The sequence below is a fragment of the Elephas maximus genome, chromosome 2, assembly GCF_024166365.1.
Source record: "Elephas maximus indicus isolate mEleMax1 chromosome 2, mEleMax1 primary haplotype, whole genome shotgun sequence".
NCBI lineage: Eukaryota > Metazoa > Chordata > Mammalia > Proboscidea > Elephantidae > Elephas > Elephas maximus.
In genome coordinates this window covers 199812574-199824801 of record NC_064820.1, presented here as the reverse complement: position 1 = coordinate 199824801, position 12228 = coordinate 199812574, and the positions used below count along the sequence as shown (strand labels likewise).

Below are 12228 nucleotides of genomic sequence, written 5' to 3'. Positions count from 1 at the left end.
GGGAAGTCGGCCCAGAGACCATTCATGGAGGGATTACCATGGCTTGCAGAGAGTTTCATGTGGATCACACCATGAAACTCTCACAAGAGTCCTGGGAAGTGGGTGGCATTTTTTCTGCCTGGGGCAGAAAACTGGGGCTTCAGGAACTTGCTGCATGGGGCCAAGCTGGCCCTCAAATTCAGGTAATCTCCAAGGTCTATTCCCTCCACTGAGAGGGTAAGTCCAGGCCTGAGAACTGGGGAAGCAGCAGCCTGAGGGGTCTGGGTATAGTGACATGGCAGCTGGGACCCACCCTGAGTGAGGTGCCAAGGGAGGGGGTATGTGTCTGAGAGGAGGAGGTGGGGGGCAGGAAGCTGCACCATGGGCCTGATGCGTGGCAGAGCAGCTAATCTTCTGGGGCAGAACCCTGGGCAGGTAGGTGTGAGTATGGCATCTCCAGCGCCTTCACAGGACAACAGTATGGGTCTGGCAGGTGCCCCTTACAGAACAGAAAGGGCCATATGAGGGCTCACAGGGAACTCCTCAGCCAGAGAGGTGGTCCTGAATTTAAAAAATTTTAAACACTGGTGTTCCCACCCATAGAAGAGAACAGGAGATTTTTTTAAGAGAAAATACCATAGCAGACACTCTTTGCTTGTGGGACTGTGAAAGCCTGTCAGCCAGGCAACTTTGTGTGTGCACACTCTGGGGCAGAGTCCGCTTGGTGATCCCATCAATTCTCCTTCCCAATCCTGAGCCACAAAATGCTTCAAATCTAATTTCAGGGAATCAGCCAGCAAGGGAAACCTACATTTACAAAGTATTTTAATACTTATTTTAGAAATAACTAATAATAAAAAACACCAATGTACAAATATAAATGTGAGCTTAAAAATCTGTAGAGACTTTTTTTTTTTTTTTAACTGTGAGTTAGGTGAAAGTTTACAGAGCAAATTAGTTTCTCATTGAACAGTTATTACACAAATTGTTTTGTGACATTGGTTGCCAACCCCGTGATGTATCAACACTTTCCCCTTCTCTGTTCTGGTTTCCCTGTTTCCGTTTTTCCAGCCCCTTCCTACCTTCTCATCTTTGCTTTTGGGCTGGTGTGCCCGTTAGTCTTGTATACGATTGAACTATGAAGGAAGACCCTCGTGTGTGTTATTGTTGGCCCTATAAACCCCCAAAAAACCATTGCCTTCGAGTAGATTCGGACTCATAGCGACCCTATAGGACAGAGTAGAACTGCCCCAGCAGAGTTTCCAAGGAGCGCCTGGTGGATTCGAACTGCTGACCTTTTGGTTAGCAGCGGTAGCACTTAACCACTACACCACCAGGGTTTCCTGTTGTCCCTGTAGACCTATCTAATCTTTGGCTGAAGGGTGAACCTCAGGAATGACTTCAGTACTGAGCTAAAATGGTGTCTGAGGGCCATACTCTCTGGTTTTCTCCAGTCTCTGTTGGACCAGAAAGTCTGGTCTTTTTTGTGTGTGCGTGTGTGTATGTGAATTTGAATTTTGTTCTATGTTTTTCTCCTGCTCTGCCTGGGACCCTCTGTTGTTATCTCTCCCGGAGCAGTCAGTGGTGGTAACTGGGCACCATCTAGTTGTTCTGGCTCAGTCTGGTGAAGGTTGTGGTCATAAGAAACTATTTGGAAAGCTTGTTTTCACTTAGGATTTGAAGGAAATGAAGTACAGGCATTTTTAGGCATGGCAGTCATGTGAAACCCCAAAACCCAATAAGTCACTGAAAATAAGAAGATGAAGGACAGGCATTTTTTAGGTACAGCAGTCATGTGAAAGTCATTGAAAATTTTCACGAAAAAATGTAGTGAGAAGGAAGAGAAAGTACTTTTCACAGTATTGACAAAAATAATAAAAAATTATTCTTGACCCAGAGAAACAAACCCACGGAGGCCTTTTATGTACTATCTTAGTCATAACAAAATACCACCAGTGGATAGCCCCAAAGACTAGAAATTTATTTTCTCACAATTCTGGAGGCCTGAAGTCAAAATCAAGGTCTCGGCCCTACCCAGTCCTTCTAGAATTTTTGAGAGAGGAACTGTTCCACAACTTTGTCCTAGTTTTTGGTGGCTGAACTTTCCTCAGCCATAGAATATTCTTCAGGGCTAAAACCAGAAAACCAAACCTGTTGCCATCAAGTCAATTCTGACTCATAGCGACCCTACATGACAGAGTAGAACTGCTCTATAGGGTTTCTAAGTCTATAAGGCTTTATGGAGGCTGACTGCTGCATCTTTCTCCCTTGGAGCTGCTCTTATGGGTTCCAACTGCTGGTCTTTTGACCAGCAGTCCTCAGGGTTACCCACTCCCAAATGCACATGTCACTTGCATGTACTCTCTTGTTGTTTTGTTTCTAATCCAAATGTCATTGCTGTTGTCTTGGTTGTGGATCCAAATGCTGGGCTTGGGTTGTCAGTCTGATGATTCCTGTCTTGCCTTATGCACCCTAATGTTCCTGCTCTTCTTCCCTTTGCAGGTCACTCCACTGCTCACTGACATCGAAGAGTACCCATTCTCTGCATCCTCCCCCTCTGTGGTGCCTTATCACATGGGTCAGAGCATTTTACCTGAGGCAGGACCCAAGAGCATGCAGAAGACCTTACCATGTGGGAACCTGCTGGAGGTGGTCTCTGTGGTCAAAGATACTCTGAAGACAGCATTCAGGACCCCAGTGAAAATGGCAGTGACAGGGGACTCTGGCAATGGCATGTCTTCCTTTATCAATGCTCTGCAGGACATCGGGCACAAAGAGGAGGCCTCAGCTCCTACTGGGGTGGTGAGAACCACCCAAACACGTGCCTCCTACTTGTCCTCCAGTTTTCTGAACGTGGAGCTCTGGGATCTGCCCAGCATGGGGACTTGTCCACAGAGTGTGGAGAACTATGTGGTGGAAATGGAGTTTAGCGAGTATGACCTCTTCATCATTGCATCCAAACAGTTCAGCATGAATCATATGATGCTTGCCAAAACCATTGAGGGGATGGGAAAAAAGTTTTACGTTGTCTGGACCAAACTGGACAGGGACCTCAGCACAAGTGTGCTCAGGGAGGAGCAGCTCTTAAAGAATATCCAAGAGAATATTCTGGAAAATCTCTGTAAGGAGCAGGTGTGTGAGCCCCCCATATTCCTGGTCTCTAACTCTGACCCTTTTTTGCATGACTTCCCAAAACTCAGGAACACATTGCAAATGGACCTAATCCATATCAGATGCCATGGTCCCCTTCAGAAGCTGTCCCATAACTTTGAGGCGATCATTAATGACAAAGTAACCTCCCTGCTGGAGAGAATATATGCAGAGCCTTTCCAGAAGACCCTAGACAATCAGGATCCGGATGATTCAGAGAAGTGTCTGAAAACCTATGAATCACTCTTTGGTGTGGATGATGAATCTCTCCAGCTTGTGGCACAGAGAATGAGGACAGCAACCACTGAGTACAAGAACATCATGAAGTCCCAGGATCTGCAGACTCTCGGCACATGGGACAAGGCAATTTCTTGGATAAGTTGTAACACGGCCTATTACTTATCAAGTATTTTTTAGTTAAATCCTGTACTTTGGTGACTCTATTACCCACTACTTCAGGTGAGTAAAACACAAACACTATCTTGACATAGTTGCTGAGGGCACCAAGAGTATCCTGAATAAAGTCCTGAGAGATTCCGACTTTTTGGATGGAGACAGAGCATCTGGATCCTTTTCTCAGACCTGCACCCTTTCTACGTTCTCAAGCAGAGAGATCAACCCTTCCACTTCCATGGGTTTATATAACTTTAGGTTAATGGACTGACTTGCTCATTTTGTACCCACTTAGCAAGCACCATAATGTGTTGTGCTCCTTAGTGTTTGCTCAATTTCGTTAACTAAATTATCTGGACTTGAATATGGGTGAAAAGATCTTTTTATTTGTATAGTTTTACATATATTCTAGTTCTGCCATTCTGTTAGGATTTAAAGTTAACATAATTCCTTGTCATTTGAGGGCTCTTGGTTTCTCCTTGAACTTGCAGAGACACACCTGGTTGAGAGGGGAGAACACCGTTTGGGGTCGGCTGATGCTGAGTGTGGCTTTAAAAAAAAAAATATCCTGGAAAAGCATTGCATGGTGGTTCCATGATGCCAATGCTGGTCTGGCTGCCTGTGAAGCCCTATTTAACCTCTCCTCAACAGATGCCCAAAACAATTTATATTCCAAAAAGGATTTGGAAGAGGGAAACAAGTGCCATTGTTAATATGGAGCAGCAAATTATTGAATGGAAGAGCAAACTGTACTGTTCTACCTTAAGCACAAGCACTGTCCCCTCCACAGTCAATTCTGGCTGCAAGCTCTGCCACACTCTTTATATGCAAACCCTCATGGCAGGCCTGAATTTGTCGTGACCCCTAACTCAGTGGGTCCACAGCTGCACTGCACACCCCCATCCATGCACTCATCCTCCCCACTCCATGAGTCCTCTTCCTTTTGCCCAGCTTTCCCTTCTCTCTCCTCTCAGTTCAAGCATTTATGCCCAGTTATCTAAGATGGAAAATGTTCTCCTTAGAGTCGTCCTTTTCTCTCATTACTTGTCCAAGTCCAGCCAATTCAACCTTTTTAACATATTGCAGACCTATACTTTTCTGCTCATCTCCCTCACTGCTTCTCCGTTGAACCCTGGAATTACTTCTTGCTTGCAAGCTCATATATCACTTGCCTACCTTCAGTCCTTGCCTACCCTCTCTGATGTCATCTCCTGCCATTCCTGCTTGCATGCTATGATTTCTTCTGCAAACTGCAGCTACTTGCAATTTCATCAAATACACCAGACTGTTTATGCTTCTAGACCCGTGCTAGAAGCATAAACAGTCTGGTGTTTTTGCTCAGACTCTTCTCCCTTATTCATCAGTATATCTTCAGCACCCAGCACATTACCCTGTATAGCATAGGCTCTGGATAAATATTTCTTAATTCACCCATCTTACCCACGATGGCAGGATGGAACAAAAGCCAGATTGCAGCACCTCCACCTCTATATTTGGTGAGCAATTAAAAATGAGAACCTTCTCAGGGGTACTGCAGCTAGGAGGATTGTTTTTTGTAGTTACGTAATGGAGTTACTTTGGTTAATAAAGAGAGAGACAAAAGTCAAATGGTATTTATTGAGAAAAACACACATGACTGAATAAACATTGTTGGCACAAGGTCTAGGTTAGATATTATTTTAATGAGGTAATACCAGTTAAGTTAGGAAGTACTTATAGCTGCTGGTCAAAGGAGCACAATAGATTAACGGTTGTCAGTCAAGGAAAGCACAGGGTGTCGTTTGTGATCCACATGCTACTTTACCAAGGTGTTTCTTCCAAAGTTGTCATCAAATTTACAGCCTGTATCTTAAGGCTCGGGTAATCAAGCTTACAGGAAATAGTGTTTATTAGATTATGTTTGTTTTAGAAAAAATGTGTGTGTTCATTGAAATGTATCTTCAATGTTTTTCATAGGAAATTTAATTTGTTCACCTACATTAAGGAAATTAACCCACTGTCTATAACCTCACTGTTATATATTTAACACAACCTGCATGGACTCCATGTAAATTTTCCTGCTGATCAGAAGCCATCTCAGATGATAGACTCAGATTTTCTCCTTACTGGATATACTTATAAAAAATAAAAACTGTTTTCTATAACAGGTCCTCGTTCTTCCACAACCAGACATGTCATAACCAGGCTTTCACCACTGTAAGAATCTTTCAGCCCTCAGTATAGTGTTCTCCTTTCTTTGTATCAGACCACCTGGGCCCCATCACCTTTACTCTCTTTACATGAGAAGAACTCACCCAGGTGAACAGTGCAATCTCAACTTGCTCATCTCCAGGCTTATCCTCACAAGGGAGGGTTTATCAGAGGTTGTCGTAAGGATTCACTGGGATGGGTAGTGAAGTTAATATTGAATGGAGGTGAATTAAAAGTGGCGTATTTCAGGGATTGAGAATCCTAAGATTAAACCCTGGCTGCAACATGTGTGTGTGGCCTTGGGCAACTTAGTTAACCTTAGTTTCCCAGTCTATAAAATGGGGATGATAATATTAAGTCCTTCATAAGATGTCTGTTCAGATCCAAGTAATGTTGTGAGTCTAAATGAGTTAAATCAAGTAAAACACTTAAAATAGGATCTGGCTTGTAATTCTGTAAATGTTAGGTATTGTTTTTATTATCATCACAGCTATTCATGTTGAGAATAGGGTAAAATGAAGTCACATCGAAAGATTGTTCCACAGAAAGGAGAGCTTCTTGCCCGAAAGGTCCATTAAAATGAGGAAAATGTCTGGGGGTGGTGGGGGTGGTGGGGGGACCTGCATTAACATGGAAATCTTAAAGGCATAGTTGCATCTCATCCTAGTCCAGTTTCAGTTTGCCAAGTTTCCTCTTCGGAAGGTTGAGGCAGGAGAAGAGAGTCCCATGTAGAACAACCATCCTGTATCATGAGAACAGTTACTGGAGATGTCCAGAGAAAGAGGGAGGAGGTCGGGATGGCCCTAGGTGTAGGCCCCAATCCTATCCTGCCTCTCCTGGACCCTCATAGTGAGGGAGAGTGGAGAATATCTCACATCTTCTGGAGCCTCCCACAACCCAGCCAAGAAAGAAACTAGGTCAAACTGAACACCTGGAAGGCTGACCCCCAGGGAGATCTACTGGGGAGTCTAGGAACAATTGGTTCCCCACACAGCGAAAGTATGAAAGAATGAAAAAACAAAGAGGAGATATGATAAAATGAGACAAAGCAGAAGACAAAATGATCAGAACTTCTGATCTAGTTCTTCCTCCTCAGCACCACATGGAATTCCAGGAGAAGGGCTCTACATTTCCTGAACAGGAATGGGAAAAAAAAACTTAACCTACCCATTAGGTCAGTGGTAGGCAGCCTCTAAGATGACTTCCAGTCCTATCTCCTGATCTCCATGTCCTGATGTAATCCCCTCTTCTTCAGCAACAAAGAAAATATGGCAGAATTAATGTGATACCACTTCTAAAATCACTTTTTAGGTTATAAAAAGTGTGGAGCTTCCATCATGGAGGTGCTTTTTCTTGTTTACTGGCTCCGTCTCTCTCTCTAAGCTCTATAGTCACAGAAAGAAGTCTAGACAGTCCTGCTGGAAAGGTCCTGAAGGATCAGCGGCCACGTAGAGGAGAAATGAGACAACTAACCATGTGTGAGTCATTTTGGAACTGAACCCTCCAGCCCCTCAAGGCTTCAGATAGTTCAACCCTGGCTGATAGCTTGACTGCCAGCTCATGAGATCCTGATCCAGAATCACCCAGCTAAGCCTGTCCTGGATTTCTGACCCTTAGAAACTATGAGATAATAAAAACTTGTTCTAAGCTATTAAATTTTAGGGTAACTAAAACAGCCAGGAAGCAACTTATAGCACCGGCAGTTGTGAGTGACCTGCTTTCCCCTGTGACACTTCTCTGTGGACACCATGGAGCAGCATCCTTCCCCCATCACAGCCGTTCCCCCCTGGACCTCTGGACATACCCCTTCTGTGCTCACCACACAAGCACCACAACCAAGACCCCCAATTCTTCTCCTCCTTCCTCAAACAGTCCCCAAAATGCTTTGTGTACCTGCATAAAAATGTTATTAACAAGTTTTATTCATGTGAATGAGTTTGCCATGGCCCGATCACTAGGCATCAGGAGTATTGCTTTAGTATTATTTTAGTTGCAAGGGCATCCAATAACTCCATCACACTGGGTCTGAGAGGTCAAATGCGCCTGCCTCTTTATCAGCCTAGATGTCCATATTCTGGGTCAGCTAAGTTGGTTACCAGTCACTCGCCTGCTTTCCAGCTTCCCTCATTGTCTTTTTTGCTGTCACCTATCCTGAAAGGGTGTGTGTGTGTGTGTGTGTGTGTAGTTATGCCTCACTGATGACTTTGTTTTTATTATTGTATCCTGGAAGAGACAAAATGTAACTGTATGTGTGTGTGCTTGTGTGTCTGACCTATCACTATTTGGACACAGTCTTCCAAATGAAAGGGCAGTCAAGGATCACAGCCTTTGGATTAAAGCCCCTAATATTGATGGCAGTGACACAGAAACTCAGAATAACAGAAGTAAAACAGGGAGCAGAAAAAGAGTCTCCCATACTTAGTATTTTTGTGGGAGAAAGATGTGACAGTCTGGTTCCATAAACTTTCCATAGTCTTTGAAACCGTATGCGGCAGTTTTACTCTGTCCTATAGGGTTGCTATAAATTGGAATTGACTCAGTGGCAATGGTTTTTTTTGTTGTTGTTGTTTATAATTAGTATCTTCAGAGAGATAAGAAATTAGCACTATATCCTGAGACCTAGACCAATGTTTGGCACATAGTAGCCACTCAGTCAATATTAGTTGATTGGCACAAAAAAGAATAAAAAAAAATAGGAGACTATAAATAAAGGAATGTTCAGAGAACAAGAAAAAGCTCTTTGAAATGTAAAATGTGATAATAAAAAAACAAAAACAACAGTAAAAGGGTTGAAAAACAAGAAAATCTTGCAGTAGCTAGACCTAAAGTAAAAAAAAAAAAAGGCATTACCCTGGCTGACAGGTTCAGGTTGGGCCTTCAGTGCCAGAACATTCCCTTGATAAATAGTATGGCAGTGAAGGGGAGCATGGGGCGGGGGAGGGTGGGTGACTCTTGCCACACTTCTAGTTCCATGAAACGAGATTTTCCATACATGTTCCTAAGCTCTTGTCCCCTCTGTTCTTCTTCCATAGAAGGTATTTGGTGGGGGGCAACCATTCATTTGTATTTCTCTGTTGGGAGCAGCTGGTTAGCTACAGGCCATGAGTTTGGGGAACTTTGCATTTTTCTTCTTCCTTCTTCATTTGGACCAGTGGGAGGCAGTGGTCTCTGTGAGTATGCCTGCCTTTCAGATTCCACCTTTACCTCAAATACACACTGTGAGTTATAGACTGGAGGGCAGTAGGTAAGCGTGTTATTTTTGGTTCTTACGTGAAGTTACTTTCTATAACCTAGCCAGTATCTGTAAATATTATAACCATCTATTTTTACAAAACAAACTGCCCAAAAACTTGGTGGAGTAAAACAACAACGATTTCCCTATACATCATGATTTTGTTGGTCAGGAATTGAGTCAGGGCTCAGCTGGATAATTCTTCTGCTCCATGCATCCTCAATGGAGGTGACGCAGTGGTAGTCAGCTGGCAATTGTCTGGTCTAGAGTATCCAGGGTGTCTTAACTTGCATGTCTGAAACCTTGGCCAAGATGGCTGGAAGGCTGGACTGTTGAGTGTAGCACCTACATATGACCTCTCCCAAGCATCTTACACGGCAGTGCAGGGCTCCTGGATAGATGGTTACAAGAGACACAGGTTGAGGCCAGAAGGTTTCTTATGATCCAACCTCAGAATTCCCAGAACATCACTTATACCACAAGGCGATGAGTAGAGGCCAGATGCAAGAGGAGAAGAAGCAAAGAATTTGATGCCATATTTAATCTACGACAGTAATTGAGGTGACATTTTGGCTGTCTGATAACTTCTTGACTTACTTGGCAGTTGAATCAGACTTTGGGTGGTGTAATGTTTTTTGTTCCCCTCAGGGCAAGTGGGATCTGAGGAAGAGAATGAATTATGCTACTTTGGTGAATTAAAAAAACATACCCTGTGATTTTGAAATGCAGATGTCAAGACACATTTAATTGCAGAATAAAGGGGTTTTGCCTTGTGTATTTTTAAATAAATATGCAATAAACACATCTTTTATTTTTACTTGTATAGCTAGAAATAAGGAAAATGGAGACTAATATCTGAGTAATTTTCTTGATCGGCAAGTTTATTTATATAGCTATGTAGTGGTGATGCCCATAAGCTCATAAAGCCACTCAGCAGGCTTATCACAAAGCCCATTGTGAGAAAATTTAATTTTCTATCACACATTATTACTTTAAATAAATTACTAAATAATTATCCAAAAATGGGAAATAATGCAAAAAACATGATTGTTGTTAGGTGCCATTGAGTCGGTTCCGACTCATAGCGACCCTACGTACAACAGAACAAAACGCTGCCTGGTCCTGTGCCATCCTCACAATCGTTGTCATGCTTGAGCCCATTGTTGCAGCCACTGTGTCAATCCATCTTGTCGAGGGTCTTCCTCTTTTTCCCTAATCCTTTACTTTACCAAGCATGATGTCCTTATCCAGGGACTGATCCCTCCTGATAACATGTCCGAAGTATGTGAGATGTAGTCTCACTATCCTTGCTTCTAAGGAGCATTCTGGCTATATTTGTTCTAAGACAGATTTGTTTGTTCTTCTGTCAGTCCCTGGTATATTCAATATTCTTCACCAACACCATAATTCAAAGGCATCAATTCTTCTTCGGTCGTTCTTATTCATTGACCAGATTTTGCATATACATGATGAGATTGAAAATACCATGGCTTGGGTCAGGTGCACCTTAGTGTTCAAGGTGACATCTTTGCTTTTTAACACTTTAAAAAGGTCTTTTGTAGCATATTTCCCAATGCAATACTGTCATGGATTGAACTATGTACCACCAAAAATGTGTGTATCAATTTGGCTGGGCCATGATTCCCTGTATTGTGTGATTTTTCTGTGTGTTGTGAATCCTACTTCTATGATGTTAATGAGGGAGGATGGGTGGCAGTTGTGTTAGTAAGGCAGGACTCAATCTACAAGATTGGATTGCGTCTTGAGACAATCTCTTGAGATACAAAAGAAAGAAGCGAGCAGAGAGACAGGGGACATTGTACCGCCAAGAAAGCAGTGCAGGGAGCAGAGCGCATCCTTTGGACCCAGGGTGCCTGCACAGAGAAGCTTCCAGTTTGGGGGAAGATTGATGAGAAGGCAGACAGAGAGAGAAAGCCTTTCCCTAGAGCTGACGCCTGGAATTTGGACTTTGGGCCTACTTTACTGTGAGAAAGTAAACTTCTCTTTGTTAAAGCCATCCACGTATGGTATTTCTGTTACAGCAGCAATAGACAACTAAGATAAATATGTTTTTTGATTTCTTGATTGCTGTTTTCCAAAAAGGCTGACTTGCATGGGCTGTGTCAATGGGGGTTTCACCCTCTAAATTTTGTTTGGATGTGACCAGTGGGCAGCATTGACGGGAGGCTGGAAGAAAGGAGAGTGAGATCAAGGGTTTCATTCTCTCCACTCCCTCTGTTGGGCTGCTGGGGCTAGGTGGCCTCTCTCTGAGGCAGAGCTCCCACAGTGTTGCATTAAAAACCCTGTTTCCTTTGCTGGGCTTCCTCCCCTTCCCTCCCACCCCCAGTTTTGCATTTGAATTCTGCTTTTGCTTGAAGGTTATGGGTAAACCCCATTACACCTGAGTAGTATGATTAAGAATGTTGCTGATATAACTTGTATGAACTCCCTACTTGTAAACCCCTTAAGAATAACTTGTCAACTTGCCCTTGGGGAGCAGTTTTGGTGACAGCAGCTCTGGCTGACTCCTTTTCCATGAGAAACGAAATAAAGGTGCTTTTCTTGTTCTCCCACCTTGGTCATTTATTGGCCAATACGAGTCATGCCAAGCAAGAACCTGGGGTTTCCACCTGCTAACATTTTTACCATTGGCACAGCTCTTATTAGGTAGCCCTCTCTGTACAGCTACCATTTATGGGTTCCAACAATCTGCCCCTCTACTCGCCCTGTCAGGTCTGGAGGGGTTTACTCTCCCTGTTGTTCGCTCTGGGATCAACGCTTTCTATTGTTGGTCCCTACACCCTGCCCACACCTTTGAAAATACCCTCCTTTTTAAGTTTTCCTCAAATTACCCAGGTTTCTTGCCAGGACCCTGACTAATACAAACCCATATTCCCTTTTAAGATATTGATTGGTTTTAGTCATCTGGTGGACAGTGGTGTGCAGGTAAGCACCTTGAAAGCAGGCAAGCCTGCCTGCATGGGAATCCTGCCTCCGACACCGAATAAGTTTCAAAGTACAGTTTCAACACACTCTCCATGTGCCCCTACAATTGTGACATACCCTCTGCACTGAATGTCTCATTTGGTCTAGTGAAAGCAAGGAGAAAACGAATTGGGAGCAGGGAATGAAAAGGTGTTAATGAAGAGAAATGATGCTAACTTTAATGCATAAGGAAAAAAGACTGATCTGAAAATATGTGACATGTTGCAACTGAAAATGAAATTTCTATATTCTGATTCCAGAAAGCTACTTAATGATTTCAACAGAACTTGTTTCTCCGA

The 12228-nt window shown here is 43.2% G+C and overlaps 1 protein-coding gene across 1 annotated transcript; it reads left to right on the top strand.

Annotated features, from left to right (window-relative positions):
- The first annotated feature begins 360 nt into the window (after positions 1–360).
- Positions 361–3546, top strand: LOC126067340 (immunity-related GTPase family M protein-like). Its single transcript, XM_049869144.1, has 2 exons — positions 361–414; positions 2482–3546. Exons 1-2 carry the CDS (start codon positions 361–363, stop codon positions 3544–3546), a joined length of 1119 nt encoding a protein of 372 aa, XP_049725101.1.
- Positions 3547–12228: the final 8682 nt, after the last annotated feature.

Bases quoted from the DNA above. Each gene is read 5' to 3' on its own strand.
- LOC126067340 (XM_049869144.1), top strand. From the start codon at position 361: ATGGGCCTGATGCGTGGCAGAGCAGCTAATCTTCTGGGGCAGAACCCT. The intron at 415-2,481 runs GTAGGTGTGAGT...TTCCCTTTGCAG, and splicing joins TGGGGCAGAACCCTGGGCAG to GTCACTCCACTGCTCACTGA.